At 40.4% G+C, this 23,425-nt stretch overlaps 2 protein-coding genes across 2 annotated transcripts in view; one reads left to right on the top strand and one right to left on the bottom strand.

Moving 5' to 3' along the window:
- Positions 1-1,241: 1,241 nt before the first annotated feature.
- Positions 1,242-16,010, bottom strand: LOC117270965 (cytosolic 5'-nucleotidase 1A-like). Its single transcript, XM_033649010.2, has 6 exons — positions 15,774-16,010; positions 15,477-15,644; positions 8,839-8,968; positions 8,546-8,668; positions 6,152-6,336; positions 1,242-2,709 (listed from the first exon to the last, which is right to left on the bottom strand). The coding sequence occupies exons 1-6, from the start codon at positions 15,885-15,887 to the stop codon at positions 2,344-2,346; spliced, it is 1,086 nt and encodes a 361-aa protein (XP_033504901.1). The 5' UTR covers positions 15,888-16,010; the 3' UTR covers positions 1,242-2,343.
- Positions 16,011-18,538: 2,528 nt separating this feature from the next.
- LOC117270964 (synaptotagmin-14) overlaps positions 18,539-23,425 on the top strand; it is a 71,733-nt gene continuing 66,846 nt past the window's right edge. Inside the window, exon 1 of the mRNA XM_033649007.2 lies at positions 18,539-18,552. The gene's annotated coding sequence lies outside the window, so the exon portion shown is untranslated. The remainder of the gene's footprint in view (positions 18,553-23,425) is intronic.

Raw genomic sequence — 23,425 nt, 5'->3', positions numbered from 1 at the left:
TCTTAAATGGTTGGAGGTACTGTTTTGAATTTTGTTTTAAATTTATCAAAAAATATCTCAAAACATTTGAGGAATTTTCAGTGAATTGTGTTTTCATATCATACAAATGTTTTAAGGGTTAAATGTAAAGCTGATTGAAAGTAGAAATACCCCTTGGAGGAGAATGAGATACCCTATTTTTTTGGAACTAAATGTGAATAAGTGCAGGATGGATAAATATATAATCAAGGTTAGTCAGATAAATATTTATGTTTTTAAAGAATTACCATTAATTTGGCTGAGGATAAAAAATTCCGTCCATGAGTTCTTGGGGAATTGTGATGAATTTATAATTTTGTTGAGCATAATTCTTGTGAAAAGGATGACAATTTGTATCTTTGTGTTCTGCTTAATGTTAAACCACAGAGATGTGCTGTTTAGTTAGCTGTGTTTATGTGTTTTATTGTGTATGAGTGTGTAAGACTGTATGTGCATGGACCACAGGAAGAACAGCCAATGCTCAAGCTGGTGCTAATGGGGATCCAATAAAAGAAAGAAAACATAAAAAAGGAGCCCCAACTAAACAAAGCTACTTTTTTTTTAAGAGGTTTAATTTTATGACATGACTTAAGAGCTCATTGTGTTTTGTTTCCCCGTGTAAAATCTGGTAAACATCACATGAATGTAGTGGAGTTTAAAAAGTACAATATTTCCTCTAAAATGTAGTGGAGCATTCAAGAATCTATTCGACATCTGTATGCATTAGGCATCATTTATTACATTCATTCATTTCCGTAACTGCTTATCCTCTTGAGGCTGAAGCCTATCCCAGCTGACATTGGGCGACAGGTGGGGTACACCCTGGACAGGTCACCAGACTATCACAGGGATGACGCATAGAGACAGACAACCATTCACACCTAGGGGCAATTTAGAGTCACCAATTAACCTGCATGTCTTTGGACTGTGGGAGGAAGCCGGAGTACCTGGAGAAAACCCACGCTGACACGGGGAGAACATGCAAACTCCGCACAGATGGGCTCCCTCCTGGGATTCGTTTTGGAGTTGCTGTTTGTGTCTGGAGCTTAGTATACCTTGTTGTGTTAGATGTTGTTATGAGTGTATGAATATGTTCTAAAAGTTTAATAAAAAGATTTAAAAATAAAACGTAGTGGAGCAGAAGCCTAAAGTAGCATAAAATGAACATTAGTACTGGAGTAAATGTACTCAATAACTTTACACCACTGACAAAGAACAGCCACTGGGGTTCCTCCACATTCATTTATTCTCCTCCCTTTGCACTGGATACGCTCAGCACCACAGCTGACAAGGTTAAAGGCACAAGACAGATAGAAAACAGTGGAGTATAAAAATGAAATGGTGGCAAACATCATGTTATTATTTAAGTATAACCAGTGAAAAACATCACATGATCTGACACTGAGTAAAGACAGCAGACGTGATACGAACATTTACAAACAAGTGTAACTGTAAAACTCCTCTGTGATGTTGAGTATTGATTATACAATACATCAAATGCAATCTGCAAACATGTACAGTATATGCAGTCAGTCCTTGGTAATAACAGCATGGAAAAGTGTAGTTACAGTGTGCACGGATATCCAGATACAGTGTAGAAGCATAAACAGACAGAACATGAAAATATAAAGTGTAAGTTTAGCATTGGTTGTGCGCGTCAACAGTAACAAAGACAGACAGCATCAGTGTTCCCTGTAAGCCCCGACATTCTGCTTTAATAAATGTCCCTTTAAAACCCAAAGCTGATATAAATATGTCTAGTTAAATGTGCAAAATCAAAACCAGACACCAAAAACTTGATTTGTTTTTTTTTTAACTGTCCTATGAATGAGCCAACACAAAACAAAGACTACAGCAGATACATTCTCCTGTCCTGGTTAAAATGAGTATACCAAGGACCAACAACCAAAGATAAATAAAATAAACATGTGTTCATTGTAAAAAAGTGTAAAGTAAATGGTATAAACTCAAATGTAAGTGAGAAATAAACTCTCAAAGTTAAACAGGTACACAGACAGTGTGGTTAAAAGGCACCGTTAATTTATCTGGTGTTTCTCTTCACAAACGTGAAACACTGTATGGCACCTAGTGTAGCTCTTGCTTTGATTATACATTCCCCCGCTCATCAGTAACACCCTGTCCTTAAGAAAATATTTTATAAAACCCCAAAAAGCAGGAAATTTCAGACTGAATTACAAATTTGTTACCTAAATCATCCAAAAGTTGCTGTTATTTTTTCAATGTTTCCTGAATGCAGCATTTTATTTTAGAGCAAATAATTTCCTATGCAGATGACAGTGTAGTGTATGTTTAATATTCTACGGGTTATTCCTTTTGTGCGGGCTGCTCAATGAGTTTCCCCTTGTGGTACTTCTGTCCGATCCCGTAGGGGACGTGTGCGGATATGGTGCCCAGCTCCTTGGCCCCCTCGATGTGGAACATCTGGTCATCAAAGTAGATGTGAGGTTTGATTTTCTGCAGCAGGGGCCCTTTTGGAGCCCCGGCCAGGAAGAGAGCCTCGTCGATCTCCAGGCCCCAGCTGCGGAGAGTCTTCAGGACGCGAGCGCCAGAGCTGGCGGCGCTGCGGGCCGTCACCAGGTAGGTTCGGATGGGGCAGTTCAGGCGCTCGTTCTTGTTGTAGAATTTTCTCTGGAGCTTCCCCAGAGCCTCCAGGAAACACTTTAAGGGACCCTGGAAAAAAGAGCCAAAGAAGAGACTTAATTAAAAATGTTCTAAAAATAAGGAGCGTAGCTACAGATACATAGAGAGAAAAACTAAATGCACACACACACGCACGGGCACAAAATGAAAAAAAATAGTGCCTGATTTAAAACTTGTTTAGAGCCAGCAGAGCAGGTTCCAACACCCTGCAGACATTCCCCAGAGCCTTGTTTCGCCCCATACAGGTGTATGTTTCCTGTTACGGTAACAGATATGGTGAACCCTTGTGTTCAGTTTTTCGCTTTTTACGTCTACACATAGAAGATATTTTTTGTTTTGGCCTCTTGTCCACACAAACAGAGTTTTAAGTTAGCAAAACAGTTTTAAAATGCCTTCAAAATGCAGAATTTTTTAAAGCTCTGGTTACTATGTATCTGTGTGGAAAGTAAAATGGAGTCTCCTCAATTCGTGCATGCCCACTCTTGCTTTGTGTCATGAACATGCACCACAAACAACAATGACAAGGTTGACTGGTTTGTTTACATTTTGTTAGCACTGCTTGGTCTAATAACTACTTGACACTTAAACCTATAACTGCTGCACCACTTTAAAGATGAATGGAGGCGTCTGCTGCACCCAGTGTTATTGCTCCACCTCTTTGTCCACAGTTTAACCCCATGGGCCCTAGGCGTTTTTTGGGGTATTTTTTACTGCCTTTACTTTTAAGCTCATATCACAGTCATTATAAAGGCTACATACACATGCTATATCTTGTTTTTTTTTTCAGGACAATCTGGGCTAACCAGATTTGCCATCATTTCATGTTCTTCTATGTGCCTGTATTTTATATTAATTTTTATATCAATGAAAAAACAAATCAGCGTGACTAAATTCTTACATTTTTACATGTATCTCACCATAGCAAGTTGGAAAAAGACATATTCTACCATATATGAAGAGGGGAGACTCTCGGGAATCTGGCAATATAAGAACCATGATGCTGGGACATTCTGTCACTTCACAGTTGTCCAAAACATGTGGTTTGTGCCAGGCGGAAAATGATTGCCAGTATTTTTTCATTATTGCAAGAAATTCCATTGACTCATTCACAAGTCAAAAATGTGTTTTATCTGAAAGAAACATGCAATATTTGTCAATCAATCAATCAATTTTATTTATAAAGCCCAATATCACAAATCACAATTTGCCTCACAGGGCTTTACAGCATACAACATCCCTCTGTCCTTTGGACCCTCACAGCAGATAAGGAAAAACTCCCCAAAAAAACCTTTAACAGGGGAAAAAAACGGCAGAAACCTCAGGAAGAGCAACTGAGGAGGGATCCCTCTTCCAGGACGGACAGACGTGCAATAGATGTTGTACAGAACAGATCAGCATAATAAATTAACAGTAATCATCTAAGATCATAGAAGAATAGTCAACCAAGTGCAATGATGTCCTCCAAGATAAAATTTGCTACTTTGTTTGCAGTAAACAAAGTTTGTTGTTGTTGGTGGGGGGGCACGTGTCCCCCTCAATGTATATGGTGACTACGGCCCTGTCAGCATGCATAATTAGGCTGCAGTTGTTTAGGTGCGCAAAGGTTAAGTAAGCTGGTCTTGTCATACAAAGTTTGATGGAGTGTCAACTGGACAATATGGAGATATTTGCATCTTGAAAGCCGGACTACAAATGTGGATAGACAGGGAGAAACACACGCAAGCCTAAGACGTGGTAAGATACGATATTCCTCACTATATGAAGTGACTGATAACAAGATCTGTATAATGGATTGTAAAGAAATTCGTCAGGTTTTTATTTTGTAGACAATCAATCTGTATTTACAGCGTGATGGGATGACAGCACAATGTGTGTGGCATCACTGGAAAGCTCTGCTCCTGCGCTTTCATGTGATGTGCGTGGCATTTCTGTGCGAGCCTGCATTCGCGAGTAATCCATCCAAGAGTAATGTGTGTGCAGAGCTGCTTGAAAGCTCTGTTATTCATGATTTTAGTGTAAATTTATCTTTTTTTTTTTGCTGTGAAAACACTGGACTACCGACAAGTGCTTGGTCTTGTCAGAAAGCTACAGTTCTGCTGTTTCCGCTGATATGCGTGGCTTCTTGCTATGACGCGGTCGCGGAGAAAATCAATAGAGAAGAACAGGTGTGAATTTGGACGCACTATGCGTCGTTCGGGCCCATAGGGTTAAAGTCCGCCAGAAACAATGGTTTTGGAAGAGGCCCAGTGGAACCAACAGATGGTGGGAGAATTTAAGGAGTGAGTGTCCTTATATATCGAAGGGGAATTAACGATGATGAGATTTCCAGTAGCTGTTTTGCAAAAGGTAACGTTAGCTTGTAGACTTTACAAAACTTTGCAACGAGGGGAGACAGCTTACGCCATCAAGTTTTTGGAGTTGTTTTTGCATTCTAGTATGTACGGAGATATTTTGTGAAACAAAGGTCATGCGGACAGAATTTTGCTGACTAATGAAGCTCAGCGAAAGTTCAATCAGGAAGACTTTCTTCATGCTCATTCATTCACAATTCTCTGCATCCCGCTCCCACTGCTTCTTCTAAAAAGCTGACTATGGGTGTTCACTCTTCTACTTATCCAATCAAACTTTGCCTCCATCTCTCTCAGCCAATCAGGATGCCACTGCAAAATTTAAATTTAAATCTGCTCTCTCTCTCTCTCTCTCTCTGCTGCTGTCAGCCATCATTTTAGGCAGAACTGTCGCACCCTCCTCCACCCCGTTAACCTCCAGGCGTCGTATCCAGAGTCCAGGACGAGCTCAACAAAGGCTCCTTCATCTACTCATCGAGATCATCGGCACTTCACCATCTTCCTCTCATCTCATCTCATCTTCACCACCTATACCACCGCCAGCGTCTAGTCCCTGGGGGGGTTCCCTGTTTGACTATGGATTCATCACCCTCCTTAAATCACACCATCTCTACGGGGTCTAATTGCAAAAGACTTTCCACATTTTTCATTCTAATGTGCACATCTTAATACATATTTTTTTTACTATAAAAATCAAGTCTCTCCTGATTGAAATATATAATTTCTTAGTTTTGTATTGCTATCCCTTATTAAGGGGAGGTCCATTGAGTAAGCCCGTAGCTTCTTGACCTCTCCTGTCACGTAATTTCTATTATCAGGATTTATGATGTTGTACACATGCACAACTTTCTTTCTTTTTTTTTTTTCTTAAAAGCACATATATGAAGCAATACTCCCTGAGACCTGTAAACAGACTTTCAGGTGTGAAAGTCTTGGATTTCTCCTTTAAACTATGACTTGAGATTTTTTTTAAAAAAAAATCCTTTGCATTGGATCTGCAGCTATGTGATTTCATTAATGGACGAATGAATGTAGATGAATATATTTTTGTGAAGACACATTATCGTCTGGATTTAAAGTCTGCACACAGTGATGTTAAGTACACACAAACAGCCATCTGTTACCTGAGCGAGAGGTTTGTTCTCAAACTGCTTCTCGTGCTCAAAGAAAGTGTCCAGGCCATGTTTCTTCACGATGATCTCCGACTCGTCTGAGAAGAGGACGGCGTCGCCATCGAACGCCACTCTCAGCTGAGTGTCGCTCAACTCAGTCTCTTTTTGTGGCGTAAACATCGTGGCTGCAGCAATACCTGGAGGAGGGGAAGGCTGGTTATAATCATGCATCCATTGCTGTGTTCTAAGCAGTCTAACATTTGATACCTCACAGCTGCAGGCATCTTCAACTTCCTGTTTTATTAACAATGTTTTAACTGCCGCTACATGTCAGCTTTGATTGTTGATACTTGATACCTGTCTTTCAGTGAAGACATTCAAATGTTACATCTATAGAGTTCAGATAATGTGGTCTCCATCAAATCTTGTTTCCTATCTAAAAGACAAACACCACTTTGTTTGAGAATAAGGCAGTGGTTCTCAACCCTTTTGTGTCAACCCCTGATACACATTAGGTTACAGACCCCCATTAGATCCCCCAGACCCCATAAGATCTCGGCTAAGGGACCTTCATCTGAAAAGATTGTGGTTGCTACATATGATTAACACCAGAATTCCATAGCTGACAACTAGAGCTGCAATGAGTATTCGATTAATCGATTGACAGAACATTTATTAACAACTCTCTTAATAATCGTGTAATCATTTCAGCAATTTTTTAAGTATAAAAGCCCAAAATTTGCTGATTTCATACTTATTAAACGTGAGAATTTGACTTTTGTCTTTGTCTTAAATGATAATAAACTGAATGACTTTGGATTTTTATACTTTAAGTCAGATAAAACAAACAATTTGAAGATGTTACCTTAATAAACAGGGCATGTTTCACTATTTCTGACATGTTACTAACAAAATGATTAATTGATTAATCAAGAAAATAAAGAGCAGATGAAGCAATAATGGAAATAACCCTTTGTTGCAGCCATATCATGTCATAACAGGGTTCCAACACATTTTCATGGACAAAATTTCAAAAAATTTCCATGACTTTTCAAGGACCCATAATTTTCTTTTTTGCCCTACTTGCCTCTAATTGTAATTTCAGCTAACTGGCATACATAGAACATACATAGGAACGTACATGATGGTAAACAAAAATCACACATCAACACATATTTGAGTGACGCTACGTTGACAGCTTCAGAAAATACATTTGCTGTTTTGTTACATCACATGGAAGGTTATTCTTGGAAGATAACGATAACAATTTCATTACACAACAAAATTCCATGACTTATCCAAAACTTTGAATGATTTCCAGGCCTGGAAAATGTGCCTTTAATCAATAGTACAGTCAAGCGTGAAAGAGGGAGAGAGAGAGGGAATGGCTTGCAGCAAATGGCCGCAGGCTGGAGTCAAACCTGGGCCGCTGCGGCAACAGCCTTGTGTATGGGGCGCCTGCTCTATATGCAAAGCCACCGGTGCCCTGAAATTTCATGTCTTTTCCAGGTTTTCCATGATCGTGGGAACCCTGCTTAATTAACTGAGGAGAAGCCCATTAATGAAGTAAAACTTGTGATCTGGATAGTCACTGTTATGACTCTTACTCACACTGGGCTAACCTTTATAGTGAATTAAATATCAAAAATTAACTATTGTCCATGTTTCCGGGACCCCTGGGACTCCTTCAAGGACCCCTGGTTGAGCACAACTGGGGTAAGTTATGGTTAAAAAACTTAAGTCTGCACATTATTGATGCACTATCTATCGATGTATCTGGTTGCTCATAAGCCGAGGACAAGTGGGAAATTAAAACTTAATAGATCTTTTTAATGTGCAAATAGAATCTGACATCCTGTGCCTCCTGTGATGACAGGTTGTCACAAAAAATCCTATCACAATTTCTCAGAGCCAAAAGTGACGTCTTCAAATACCTTCCTTTGATCAAAGACAACCAACAGTCAAAGACCCAAAGATATTTCATTTACAGTGATATAAAATATGATATATAACATGTGTATGTGATACACAACAGATAAAGCAGCAAATCCTCACATTTCAGAAGGTAGAACCTGCAAATGTTTCGCAATTCTGCTTCATAATCGACTTTAAATCCATTCTCAAAATTTTCTGCCTCACAACTCATCACTTAATTTCCGCACTACATCTGAACGTCAGTGTTTCAAATCTGTTTGTGTGTATTTGAACGACGGGGAGCCATAAATCACAGGCTGTCTCCAACCAGCACCTTCTTGCTGCACAGCGTGGGGTCGAGGTTTCCCTCAACAGTGTGAATGAGTCACACACAAAGTCAACATGCAAGTGTGTAAATATCAGTACAAATATGTCTCCGGGCTGCTGAAACGAGGGAAACGAGGGTTATAATCCAACAGCAGCATCACTTACCTTCCTCTATGGCTTCAGTGACTTTCTCTGCGTCCTTGGAGAGGTAAAGGTTCGTCAGGTAGGCCTTGAGGTAGCCGATAGGACTTTTCCCTCCGGTCATACAGAATCTCTCTATGGTCAGATCTGAAAGTATAAAAGCAAGTTGGAGTTCTAATTACACTTTAAAAGCTCTTCTTTGTTTCTAGTGTGTAATTACTTGACTGAGTGCTGTTCTTGATTACTCCTGTTGCTGCAGCCGGCGAGCCGCCATCGTGCTAAACAATCAACAATGTTTGCTTTAGGATGCAGCGTACCATAGTGATTAATGCTGTTTATGAGGCGCACTCCAACTTGGGCATGGTTGTTAGTCATTAAGACGATGTCAAACAGCTCCTCGCTGTCTGGGTAGAGCTGCCTCAGTCGAGCGTTGACATTCATCAGCGCCTGTGTGAGAGGAGGGACAGCTTTACATCACAGGCCGGGGTGTTGCGTCAGAGCGGCCAACACCAGGTTACAACACACACATTACAACATTTGAACCATAGCTTTCTTTCAGTTACAGTCTTTAGAAGGAGAATATCAAGTTATTAAAACAACAATGAAAGAAAGAAATGTGTTTTATACACCACAAACTCCATCATCATATGGCTGGACTCTAGAGTGATGTAGCTTAGATTTTGGATATTTTAAGTGGTGTCTTTTCCTGGCTTTAAAGCCCAGTAAACATTGGTCTGGTAGGGACATAGTGGCCCTGGGAAAATGATCCTGGTTGGACGCCAAAAACTGCATCTCGGTTATGAGGCAGACCGCCAGATCATATTGTTGTTTCCATGTCCAATAATGGTCAGTTCAGATCGTCTCTTACAAACCATGAAGTAGTCATCATATTATTGCTATAGAAAAGCAACTGCATGTATCTGTTTTTTTTTTTTTTATCTACAAGACTTTTTGACAATTTATTTGTTTGGTTGTGATTAGACGGCCACACTGCAACATTCACTCCACACGACGCCCTTTTTTAAAAGTACAGTACAGGCCAAAAGTTTGGACACACCTTCTCATTCAATGCGTTTTCTTTATTTTCATGACTATTTACATTGTAGATTCTCACTGAAGGCATCAAAACTATGAATGAACACATGTGGAGTTATGTACTTAACAAAAAAAGGTGAAATAACTGAAAACATGTTTTATATTCTAGTTTCTTCAAAATAGCCACCCTTTGCTCTGATTACTGCTTTGCACACTCTTGGCATTCTCTCCATGAGCTTCAAGAGGTAGTCACCTGAAATGGTTTTCCAACAGTCTTGAAGGAGTTCCCAGAGGTGTTTAGCACTTGTTGGCCCCTTTGCCTTCACTCTGCGGTCCAGCTCACCCCAAACCATCTCGATTGGGTTCAGGTCCGGTGACTGTGGAGGCCAGGTCATCTGCCGCAGCACTCCATCACTCTCCTTCTTGGTCAAATAGCCCTTACACAGCCTGGAGGTGTGTTTGGGGTCATTGTCCTGTTGAAAAATAAATGATTGTCCAACTAAACGCAAACCGGATGGGATGGCATGTCGCTGCAGGATGCTGTGGTAGCCATGCTGGTTCAGTGTGCCTTCAATTTTGAATAAATCCCCAACAGTGTCACCAGCAAAACACCCCCACACCATCACACCTCCTCCTCCATGCTTCACAGTGGGAACCAGGCATGTGGAATCCATCCGTTCACCTTTTCTGCGTCTCACAAAGACACGGCGGTTGGAACCAAAGATCTCAAATTTGGACTCATCAGACCAAAGCACAGATTTCCACTGGTCTAATGTCCATTCCTTGTGTTTCTTGGCCCAAACAAATCTCTTCTGCTTGTTGCCTCTCCTTAGCAGTGGTTTCCTAGCAGCTATTTGACCATGAAGGCCTGATTCGCGCAGTCTCCTCTTAACAGTTGTTCTAGAGATGGGTCTGCTGCTAGAACTCTGTGTGGCATTCATCTGGTCTCTGATCTGAGCTGCTGTTAACTTGCGATTTCTGAGGCTGGTGACTCGGATGAACTTATCCTCAGAAGCAGAGATGACTCTTGGTCTTCCTTTCCTGGGTCGGTCCTCATGTGTGCCAGTTTGGTTGTAGCGCTTGATGGTTTTTGCGACTCCACTTGGGGACACATTTAAAGTTTTTGCAATTTTCCGGACTGACAGACCTTCATTTCTTAAAGTAATGATGGCCACTCGTTTTTCTTTAGTTAGCTGATTGGTTCTTGCCATAATATGAATTTTAACAGTTGTCCAATAGGGCTGTCGGCTGTGTATTAACCTGACTTCTGCACAACACAACTGATGGTCCCAACCCCATTGATAAAGCGAGAAATTCCACTAATTAACCCTGATAAGGCACACCTGTGAAGTGGAAACCATTTCAGGTGACTACCTCTTGAAGCTCATCGAGAGAATGCCAAGAGTGTGCAAAGCAGTAATCAGAGCAAAGGGTGGCTATTTTGAAGAAACTAGAATATAAAACATGTTTTCAGTTATTTCACCTTTCTTTGTTAAGTACATAACTCCACATGTGTTCATTCATAGTTTTGATGCCTTCAGTGAGAATCTACAATGTAAATAGTCATGAAAATAAAGAAAACGCATTGAATGAGAAGGTGTGTCCAAACTTTTGGCCTGTACTGTATGAATAGATGTTTATGCCATTTACGTATATCTACATGTGAGTTACAGTCTTGTCTTATCATTTTAAGCCTGTAGTGTCTCTAAGAGCCAAAAGTCTTTATCCAAACGGTCTTTGATCACACATGGGAGAAGTAACCCACAGGGCTGTTTGACATACAGTCAGATGACATAGTATAAAGACTGACAAAGTCCACAGAGAGAGACAAACATGAAGCCATGTAGATAAATGGATCAGGCACAGGACTTTCACCCAGGAGACTGGAGTCTTATGTGAACATTTATTCATTTTCAATAACCACTTATCCTGTTAGGGGTCATTGGGGGGGCTGGAGCCTATCCCAGCTGACATTAGGCGAAAGGTGGTGTACACCCTGGACAGGTCACCAGACTATCACAGGGCTGACACATAGAGACAGACAACCATTCACACTCACATTCACACCTACGGACAATTTAGAGTCACCAGTTAACCTGCATGTCTTTGGACTGTGGGAGGAAGCCAGAGTTCGAATTATGAACCCTCTTGCTGTGAGGCGACAATGCTAACCACTGCACCACTGTGCCTTGTGTGAACAATATCAGTTTATTATTTTGTCGTGTTAAGATATTTAGATGTTGCTAGGATGCTCGGGAATGATGTCCAGCTTACAGCCAGGTAACATCCCGGACGTTGGCACAACTTTCATTTTGGACCTATTTTTGAACCTGAATAGGACGTTTTGATTTGGTGTTCAAACAACAGTCATTCAACATCTCTATGAGTGTGTTTAAATTATGTAGTAACCCATTTATTATCAGGTTTTTGTAGCATCCTGTACATGTGTTTGACCTTGTAAACACCATATCACAATCACAATATTTTGAACCAAATACCACAATATCAGTTTTGCAACGATCATGACGACTAGAGCCAATTAACAGAATAACTAATACATATAATGCAGTCTTAAAAACCAAGGAAAGACAACACTTGCGATATGACGATATCCAAAATCTAAGACAATATCTAATCTCATAATACAGTATTAATTAAATATAAATATATTGCCCAGCCCTTAACTTTAATACCATTTATTTTACTTGTGCATAATTTTACAAATGTATGCATTTATTGAATAATTTGATATTATCTCAACCCCTCATATTGAAGTAACCACATTTCAAATGAAGCCAAAAACTAGTCATTCACAGGAATTAAATCAACAGAAAACTTCTCAATATGGGCTGAATTTACAGCATTTCTGCCATTTAGAAACTAACAGTAGAGAAAACAAGGAGCAATGGTGCAATGGAAATAACTGACACACTCCAGTGAGTCACTGGTCACTTTATACTCAACATCCAGGCAGGTTTACATTTGGAGAAAGCCAAGTGATGCCTCAAACCCACAGTGTCTGTTGCCAGCTGTGGCAGCAGGTCTGTGTCCTCTGTGACCGAGTGGTTGCTTTACAGCCGAGGAATACAAGATCACTTTACAGTAACGGGGTGCAATCACTCTTCTCTAGATGTTCCTCTATTCCACGTTGCTGAACACATTCAGGAGTGGTCTGCAATTATCGCTCTGCACATCAATCAACCTTTAAGAGAGGTTGTATGGTAATGTTGGATTTTTCTCGCTAGAGACTGGTGATACTTCAGGACCTGTATGACTTCATTCCAAGAATGAGTGAAGCTGTTTTGAAGGCAAAGAGGGGCTTTAAAGGGACATTTCAGATATTCTGAACTGGGGTTGTATAGGGTACTTTTCCATACACATTGTATTACATACAGTATTTGTCAGAAAGCCTGCCCTCAGTCTGGAGAAGCAGGCTGGAAGCTAAGTTATCTACTGCTGTGGAGGGGTCTGCAACAAAAATCATTTTAGCCAGCTAAAGAAAATCTGTATCAGTTTGAATGTATGCTATATTTTCAAATATTTTCACCGCTTTATCTTAATGTCAGACAGTGATTTCTAATGGGAAAAGGAAGCAGTTATAATCACTCTCTTCAAAGCCAGACTCCATTGAGAAAAACAGTGATTTAACATTGCTGAACACAGGAGCTGCTGGTAAATCACTGCCTCAATCAGTATTACTGTGTGACTTTGGTGTTAAAAAGGATTAGTTTGGATTCACCAAAGTCACACAATAACACAAACAAACTAACTGATAGAAGCAGCAGTAGACCAGCAGCTACCGTGTCCAGCAAGCTTAAATTGCTGTTTTTGTCAATGGAGTCTGGTGGCAGCATTCAAGGAGCCAGATTTTGGTGTCAGTTGCATTTGCTTTCCTTGTTAATGGCCCCCAGACAGATCCTGGCTTTGTCTGTCAGCTGCTTCTCAGCCTCTGCTGGACAGAGCCATGATCTGTTCAGGGAGCAATAACAAGAAAAACAAATGCACATATTGAGATAATAATGTCAGTAAGCATCACATAATGCGTGTTTCTTAATCTGGTGGAAGGTTCATTTGCAGTGCCCGCCCCATTGACTCTAATAGAACTGATGTCAAAGTCTGGCTCATTAAACTCTGTCACTGTAATTCAAAGTAATTTGCCTTTTAGCAAATACTTATTTATTTATTTTTTACAAATATTTAGCATTTTCTAAAATGTCTTTGCGGAGCTCTGGTACCTATTGCACTGTCTGTGTCTGTAACGACTAACAACCAGTCTAAGCTAAATTTTTGTCTTCAGCAACTGTGTGTTGAACATGTGACCACAACAAAAAAGGATTGTTCCTGTTGCCAAAGGTACCATTGATACGAGAAATAAAACCACAAGAGTTTCACCAGACATAGCGAAGAAGTATTAAATCAGAATTTGCAGAAGAGAATGACACCTAGACAGCAGTGAGTAGCCCCTTTTAACAGATTTTCGCGAATGTTGGGCCATTTTGCCGGCAAGCTGCAAGCGTTTAGTCACACAGAGCCGGACTGGCGAGTTGATCTGAGGTGCCCAATTTTCTGCATTGTAGGGTAGACATATTGCCGGAACCCTTTTAGTTTAAACAGACCGAGGCGGCCTTCCGCAACGGGAGGGGCTGTTGAAGACCTGTGGGAGGAGCTGTTGATGACACTGCACATGCGACCCACTGGCGGTGGATAAACAGGAAACAGCTGATGGCAGGAATTAGCGAGCAGCTCGTAGCAGCCAAGAGGGAAATGCAAACCTGACAGACACTGTAAAGATGAGCAACTGGGGAGACAACAAATTGCGCGCCCTCCTTGCCCTCGCAAATGAAGAGGCCATTAACCGTCAGATGACGGGGACAGTGAATAACGGGCCGACTTATGAGAGAATTGCGGAAGGACTGACTAACCGCGGCTTCCCTCCCACATCACTGTTTACGTCACACACTGAGCTACACGTTTTGATACTTGCTCACGCCCCCATTGCCCCGAAAAAGGTGCATTCTGTATGAACAAAATTAGGTAGGCGGCATTTTGCTGCACTCCCCGATTTTGTTTTTATACTGCCAATGCTGAAAAAAGACTGATTGGGCTTTCCTGCAAATCTACACAATTCCTGTCTAAAAAGGGCTACTGACAACAACCCCGCACACTCTTAAGAGTAGCGTTTGCAGTGGAAACACTAGGGTCTAGGTACCACGTCTGAAGGGTTACTTTTGATTCCAAAGGTACTATACCGAAAGTGTTTGGTGGAAACAGGGCTTATGTAATACACTGATTATGCATTAAGTACCCCGTACAATCCCACTTCAAAAAATCCAAACTATCCCTTTAACTTTATCCCTTATTTTGTCCTGGCACTGTGCATATTAAGCAGCAGGAGAAAGTCTGAATTGTTTTAAAATGAGGAATTAATAAGTCAGTGAGGAACCACCTCCATCTCATCAAACAAGGAAACTGTACATACATAATAGTTTCATAGTTTCCTTGATATCTGAGGTTGATGAGATGACTTCCTGATATCTGACATTTAAGGAATGAATGAACAGAGAATTAAGTGATTTGAAAATAAGGAGAAAATTGTCTCTGATACATGCACTTAAATTAAGTTTTCTGATTGTGCTAAAATCCTTCCTACCTGCCTTTGGGCTACTTGACGTATTGAGGTGTGGCCTGGTGTATCCAGGCCTTTGGTCTCAGCACAAACCTCTAAGATGTGGATGCAGGGTTTATAACTCTGTCCACTGTCAGAGACCACTGTGGTTTGTTGTAAATCAGGTTTTTCCTGGTGAGGAATGTATCAACAGCGTCCTTATACGAGAAGCCGAGGACATTGAACGCACCACGCCCTGCAAACAATGTGCAGAGACTTGTTGCGGGGATTGATTCTACCGGGACTGTGACCTACCTTAACGAAGGGGAAAGCAGCTCCTGGCTTCAGAGGATCGTCTTCATGCTCCACCTGATAAGCCACGTATTTCTCTACCCCCTCGTCCTCATAGATCTTCCTCTCTGCCACCATGTTGAACAGGGTGCGAGAGGAGACGGCGATGGTGACAGCGTTACGGGGTTTGGGCTGTGAGGGGATGGGGGAAGATAAAAAGCAGTGTTGTTTGCAGTTGTGGGGTCACAAATTGTATGCAATGACATGTGTGAAGCTAACACACAAGTTATGCGTGATAAAGGTTGTCAGCAGAGTACTCACAGGTCTCGGTTTGTTTGATTTGAGGTTGTCAAAGAAAGCTTTGGCCGCAGCCCAGTCTTTCTCCTCCCCGCCGTCTTCAGTCGGAGCTGAGTCGTTTGGTTTGATTTCACTCATTGTTGTAAAAAGTTTCCTAAAGTTTCCTGACTAAATCCGGCAGAATGGGAGGCAGCTGCAGTTTGTAAACTTTGCGGAAATGTATTTTCCTACAACGCGGGTGGGCGTGTCTTCAGGCTGTGACGTAGGCAGAGCTGGGCATCACTTGCACTCGGTTGGCTGGGACTGGACTGAGAGAGAGAGAGAGAGAGAGAGAGAGAGAGAGAGAGAGAGAGAGAGAGAGAGAGAGATAGATAGATAGATAAATAAACATAAAGTTGGTGCGTTGCTCAAGGGCACCTGAGCAGTGCCCAGGAAGTGAACTGGCACCTCTCCAGCTACCAGTCCAGACTCCATACTTGGTCTGTACTGAGACTTGAACCAGCGACGCTTCGGTTACCAAGCAAGGTCCCTATGGGCTGAGCTACTGCCCAGGGGTTGTGGTGGTTTTGTATCTCTTTGTAGTTGTTTTCTGTCTTTTGAGGTAATTTTGAGTCTTTTTTAGTTATTTTGTGTCTCATTGCAGTTCCAGTGCATCTCTGTGTGGTCTTTTTGTGTCTCTTTGGGGTCGTTTTGAATCTTTACCTGGTCCGTACATGTTCATTTGAGTGACATTTTGCAAATGACGGCCAGGAGGCAGCCTGACACTTTGGGCTCCTGGGCCTGTGCCCGGTAGGATCGTTCAGGGAATCCATCCCTGTGGTGGAAAGTAATTAAGCAGGCTACTGTTACTCAAGAGCAGCAGCCTATGTAAGTACAATTTCAAGGTACTTTTACTTTACTTGAGTATTTTCATTTTGTGCAACTTTATACCTCTACCCCATTACATGTCAGAGGAAAAATATTGTAGGCATACTTTTTACTCAACTACATATAGACATAGATTTTTTTTTTTTGGTGGAGTGGGGGGTGGGGTACATTGGACACACACTCCTTAATATTTAGAATATGTGTATTTTTCCCTACAGTAATACATGCAGGTAGCAGAGGGGTTTTATTTTGACAAAATTAAAGATGCTTCTACCTTTGCATCAATGCAGTAAAGGCACAAATTGGTGCATAAATATTCACCATAATGCAGGAAATTAAGTGTTTGATGCTTACATTTTCTGGGGGAGCCAACCAACCAACCTCCCTGGTTTCATATGAGTCCCCCACAATGTTGAAACAAAACCTGTGCCTTTGCCACTACACTTTATCGGAAAGACACTTTGTCAGACATTTTGTCTTACACAATTATTTAAGTGTTCAAAAGTTTGAGCATCAAAACTTTGTTTTTCTGCCCCATGTATCATCTCACAAATCTTCAGATTTATTTTGTGGCACTTTGGAAGTGACCCGGTCCCCAAATTGGGAACCACTGGACTAAAATTGCTAATATGAGCACCCTGAGCAGCTAACAGTTAAAAGGCTTCTTACATATTGATGCATTGCTATTAACGTTCTAATAATGTCACATATCTGTCACAGCAGACATTTTATCGCAGAACAAGTAATTTCACTTTTGATACTTTAAGTACATTTTGCTGCTGAATACTTTTCTCACCACTAGATCTCAAATTCTAACTGGGACATGAAATTAACACAGTGTTCTCGGTCTGCCTGTGAAACCAACATTGTTTACTTTGGGACTGCTACCACAACCTAATGCCAGAAAACACACATACAGACCTGCACTCCTGCTTTTTTATATGATATAAAGTGTGTGTAATGTTTGAATTTATCCGTAACTTATAAATATTGCTATTGGCATTGTAAACACTAATTAGAAATTACTTCAAGAAAGCTTGCAAGATGTGGATAAAGAAGCCCTTTATAATAAACCACTCCTTATGCTGCTGTTCAGCGCTATTGATTTATTGTACATAAACATAAAATTATTTAAGATGTATGTCAAATGCTATGTTTAATGTTTTTTGCTTTTAACTGTGTGTATATATATATATATATATATATATTACTTCTTTTTTTAAATATATAGAAACATTCTTATACTATCTTCATTTTAATGGTACAGCAACGATGTGTTATATTGCGCTGTCTGTTAACCCCATGTGAGATGTGCCAAATATTTGTTATGACAGGCAAATAAAAAAATAACTAACCACCTTTACTGCACAAAAATAGATATGATTCATGATAACTATAGGAGCGTCCTTATTCTAAGGTCACCGTGCCTCAGCTAACACCATGTACACACTGTGCACTTGTGTAGGCTATTATGGCCTGTTTAATCATATAAAATCAAATGCTTCTTCCCATGTTCGCAGCTATTAATAGCATCAATGTCACTTTGCCTAGTATATATTTTAATTGCTATTGTATATCTTTTGTCTTTACTCATAATCTTATTGCAGTCATATACTATTTATATTATTATTTTATTTATCTGTAGCTAATTTTGTTGACTTTGGCTTCTGAAGATAATAATGATAATTCTAATAATAATAATAATAGTAACAGACTCATCCTATCTTACATTCATGTTTTAAATATCGCATGTTTGACATTAATATCCTACATAGTAGCTACTCCTGTTACACAATCTCTCTACCTATCACACACACACACACACACACACACACACACACACACACCGTCCACTAGCACATGAATGACCTCCCTCCTCCATCACACCCCCCCAACAGTTGGTAGAGTCCGGGACGGAGCATCATGGCGATTGACGGTAAGTACTCGGTCTCAGGTGTCCTGCGGGACTCGCGTGAAACTTTACTTGGGACATAATGAGGACGCTTATTTAAAAAAAATCTCTTTACATATTCAGAAGTGTGTTATTTTTTACCCCGTTGTTGTGTTTTAATTCATGGCGTGAGTACCGCAGTGCTCCGGAGCTGGGACAGCTGATGCTGAAGTGCGGACACCCGCGCTGATGCAGGAATGTTGTGATCCCTTCATGGGATGCGCGCGTGCTCTCAGCTGCGTGAAGAAGTGATGCTGAAGTGGACACAGACACTAATAGTCCTCGTGCTTTGATCGACCATGTCACGTTTGTGAGATATTCGTTTCTGTGACAGCGATTAAAATTAAATTAAATATTTATTTGTTGGGCTTTAACCGAAATCACGGCAGGCTGCTGTAGTGCTACATCACATGACAACTACTTTGTTCTGCTACTGTTAGAGAACTACATCACCTGGCGGATGGATGTGGTGTCATGTCATCGTTTGAGTTGGGAAACCAGCTTGTTGTCAAATAACCGTTGTTTTTGTGGATGCACGTCACGTGCTGTTGATGTTCTCCCTCCCTGAGCGTCATGGGTAATGTGTACAACGATGAAGGATGAGTGGTGTCTCCTCAAGGTTTTAGTGAAAGTGACCGGAGCACATGACACCGAGCAGCGACAAGGGGGAAAAAAGGATGCAGTCAGCGAAGAGTAGGCGCGTGCCTTGTACTGTCCCGTCATGGGCACTGTTCTTATTGTGTCACGTGCAGCCATGCGTGCAGCAGTGTTTGTTGATACGTACCGTGACACCTGAGAGGGAGAGGAGGGAGAGAGGGTACGTTTTCATATCAGCAGTGACTCACCAGTGGTTCAGGGAATAGCCTGCAATTCCCTTTTCATACACTGAAGTATTCATACTAAATGATTGGCTAATTGTTTCTATGGCAGCCAGTCATCATATACATACACACACACACACGCATATATATATATATATATATATATATATATATATATATATATATATATATATACATATGCATATATCAAATTGGCTTGTTTGATGGCTTCTTATAAGACCAAAACAGAGGTAGGGGAGACCAGGGTTGGTTGACACACTTTTAAAGCGGGATTTGTACTTGTGTGTCAGCTCTATGCAGAGCCGATGCCATAGCCTACACATGTGGAGCCCAGTCTCACTACGAAGTCGTTGACATCCGGCCCTTGGGCATTGACTTGCAGCATCAGAAACCAACAAAAAAAAGGCGTCCTTTAACGTCAGCGTGATACACGGCCAATTGTCATTATAGTTTAATGGCGCCAGGGGGAAACGATGAAAGTTAAGGTGGCGAGATTCCGACTGTGGCTGGTAGGAGGCTTTCACCCAAGAGAGCGGTGTTTGCGTCCCGAAAGATTCTAAAGCCAAACCCTGTTCTTTTTTCCCAAACCTAACTACGTGTTTTTGTTGCCTAAACCTTAACACGTGTTCTTGTTGCCTAAACCTGACCATGTGTTTTTGTTTTCCTAAACCTAACCACGTGTTTTTGTTGCCTAAACCTAGCTACATGTTTTTGTTGCCTAAACCTAACCACGTATTTTTGTTGCCTAAACCTAACCACATGTTTTTGTTGCCTAAACCTAGCCATGTGTTTTTGTTGCCTAAACTTAACCACATGTTTTTGTTGCCTAAACCAAGCCATGTGTTTTTGTTTTCCTAAACCTTACCATGTGTTTTTGTTGCCTAAACCTGACTATGGGTGTTTGTTGCTGAAGGAAAAAAACATCAAATTGCGGTGTTGTACTGATGTGGTGTGTTTATTTTGAAAGAGACTTTATGTAAACGTTAAATTTCCTGTGAAAACTGAAGTGTATTTTGAAAGAAGACAATGCATGTAACAGGCAGAGCTTGATACGGCATCCCAGAACATCAACAACCAACACACCCAGGGTACCTTTCATCTCATATGTGGACACAGAGGGTCCATGACCAATCGTCAATATGTGATGAAGTCGGAATGAGAGTGTGTTGGTTTGTGGTCTTTGCCGTTGTGAGCATTTATACTTGTGCGGTGGTGTGTCTCTGTCACTCTGCAGTTACACCTCCAAAACACTAGCAGCGGCAGGGTTTCTGTGAAGAGCTGTAAAGTTTAGTTGATTCAAAACACACATTAAATATGGCTTAATAGAAACAATTTCAAACACAAGTACACAAATCAGCTTCACTATAACTCGCAGCATTCACAGACAAAGCACTTGTTTTTCGCTGGACATATTTTCCCCACAAATACAACATGCTAATATTTGTAGCACAAGCCTATGGCATTTTACATTGTATAAATTAGCCTAGCTGCTAGCAGACTTTTTCACTACTCATATGAAGCCAGGGACAACAGCAACATTTAACAAAGGTAGCTTTACAAAATTCGGCTCCGTCACAGCTCACAAGGTTCACTGACAAAATACCTGTCTCATATTAAACACGTTTTCCAAACAAATATAACATGCCAACGTTATTAGCACAAGCCTATGGCATTTTACATTGTATAAACTACCCTAGCAACAAGCGGAGATTTCTGCTCATATGAAGCCAGGATAAATCACTCACAATTTTGTGGAGGCTTTTTTGTCTTCACAATTTATTGTTTCTTATCTGTGAAATTAAAGTAAATAAAAGCTTTGTTTCCACTGAGGGAAATGGTTTCAGCTTACAAAAATAGACAGGAGATCTGCGTTGCCACGAGGTGTAGTCACATTTCTGGGGAGGTGCATGTCAGGCTATGGTGGTTTTTTTGGGGGGGGGGGCAAAATTTTATTTTTGACACAACTTGCAGGTATACATTAACCAATAACGGCTGTCAACATCACAGCACAAAAGAATATTTTTAAAGCAAATTTTCAGTAGGAATGTATTATAATGTTTGCCATTGACAATTTAAAATAATAATAAATAACAATAAAAGTAACAATAGCCTGTAAACACTATTTTTAATTGTTTAAGATAATTTTAATCTCTCAAAATGCAGTTACAATTGTTAATTTTGCAATTTGTTGGTACATGTGCATTATGTATTTTAATATCTAATATCTAAATGTATGTTTATTAAGTTACAAATTTCCAATGTCTCTATCTAACACAGTCTTTGGAGCACTTTTTTTTAACTTTTGATACTGTAAAGCTGAAATGTCACCCTCACCAAAAAGTTTCAGATGTTCCAACATGGTAGATGAGTGCGGGTGAAGCAAGCAAACTTTTTATGTTACATTTTTTTTCTGTGACCTTCAAAGGGCCAGAAAATAGCTGTGTGCCAACCGACCCCTGCAGACAACCAACTTTGTTATTGCAGTTTCAAGCTTTTAGTTTTTTACTGATCACAAACAAGTGTGATGCGCAGCTTGTTCTAGAAACCAGTGTTACTCCATAAAATAGCCTGATTTAATGTTTCAACTGCCATTTTACTTTAAAACCATCAGTAAATCGTCATCGTGATGATTGTGGTAAAACAGCCTTTGTCCTTGTTTGGTCTTCTACTCTCATTTGTTTAAACATCAGAGGATCCAGGCTTCTTATTGTATATCTTGTTGCACTGTTAGTATAAACATTTCCAGTCATTGGTGAATCTGTCTTTGGAAGTGTTGCCACTTGCCATGTGGAATAATCCACTGCAGTAGGAGCAGCATAATTTACTTTTGTCCTACATTTTTGTCCAGTTGACTGAAGAAAAAGAGAGACACAGATAATCTTCTTCTCCTATTAATGTAAAAAGCCCCCCCTTGATTTTAAAGATATCAGTGACCAGTGTATTACTGATTGCTACATTTTGGCAAGCTCTTTGTCCCAGCAGCAAGATTCTGTAACATTAAGTGAATTGGTCTGGAGGGTGTCTGGCAGAAGATAAGTCAGCCTCAGAGCTTTCCCTTCGCTCTGGCATCGAGTCGTCACCTCAGACCATTTCCAGCGTCCAATCCCTGGTGTGAGAGGAGTAATACAATCACTCCACGGATGATTTGTTTAAATTTTATGCGTGGATTTAAGAGCAGTAAAATATGGTTTCTTAAGATCAAGACACCGCCACAGTTTTGTAATTTAGACCCTCATTTGGACCGTTAAAGAGCCGAGATCTGCTCCTGCCACACTGGAGATACAGGAATCATTAAATACTGAGGTGTTGAGCCAAGAGAGATAACGTGTGAATGTATGTGTGCGTGTGCATGAGCCTGTGGGTGTGTGAATGTGTGTGAGGGTGATACAAGTGTCAGTATCGTCCGTTAAATTAAGACTCAGGGGGATTGTGAGGGAAATTGTGGAGAGAAAATAGCAACATATTTCCAAGTAATGTAAAGGGATCATGTTAATTGGTGATAATTAGGTGAAACATACCTTTAACTGATGATATAATCAAGCCGGTTTTAAACATTGAGCTCACACAGGTCAGGACCCCTGTTGTTTTTGTCCATGAATTTAATGGTTTTTAGCAGCCAGTAGGGTTTAAATGACATATAGTGGGTATTTTGTAGGATGATTTTAACATTTACAATTAAAATGAACTACTTTTAGAAAAATGAACACATAAAAAAAGCATTCAGAATGTCCTCATCTGAAAAAGCGTTTGGACCTTTTTTTAAGAAAGACAATTATTACTTAATTAATACTTTAGATTGTATGAAAGACGCATTGAAGTAATGATCACTGCATTTAATTTGAATAATTTATCACATTAATGGGCTTTAGCACAGTTTTGACCCATTTAGAGAGATATATTTAAATTTATTCCATTGAAACTGGAACTACTGCTGCTTCTGATATGGTTACAAACTGTGTATCCCTGAAAGTGAACAGTATTTTAAAGGAATAGCCTGGATGAAAGGATTGATACAC

The sequence above is a fragment of the Epinephelus lanceolatus genome, chromosome 13 (assembly GCF_041903045.1).
Source record: "Epinephelus lanceolatus isolate andai-2023 chromosome 13, ASM4190304v1, whole genome shotgun sequence".
Lineage (NCBI taxonomy): Eukaryota > Metazoa > Chordata > Actinopteri > Perciformes > Serranidae > Epinephelus > Epinephelus lanceolatus.
Note: the sequence above shows the minus strand (reverse complement) of the source record. Positions and strands in the feature narration are given on the sequence as shown.

What these genes read in the sequence shown, in the direction of transcription:
- LOC117270965 (XM_033649010.2), bottom strand. Translation starts at nt 15,887, where the DNA reads ATGAGTGAAATCAAACCAAACGACTCAGCTCCGACTGAAGACGGCGGG. An exon ending in AATCAAACAAACCGAGACCT is followed by an intron (nt 15,645 to 15,773) that starts GTGAGTACTCTG and finishes ATCCCCTCACAG; the next exon opens with CCCAAACCCCGTAACGCTGT. An exon ending in AGAACAAACCTCTCGCTCAG is followed by an intron (nt 2,710 to 6,151) that starts GTAACAGATGGC and finishes TCTTTTTTCCAG; the next exon opens with GGTCCCTTAAAGTGTTTCCT.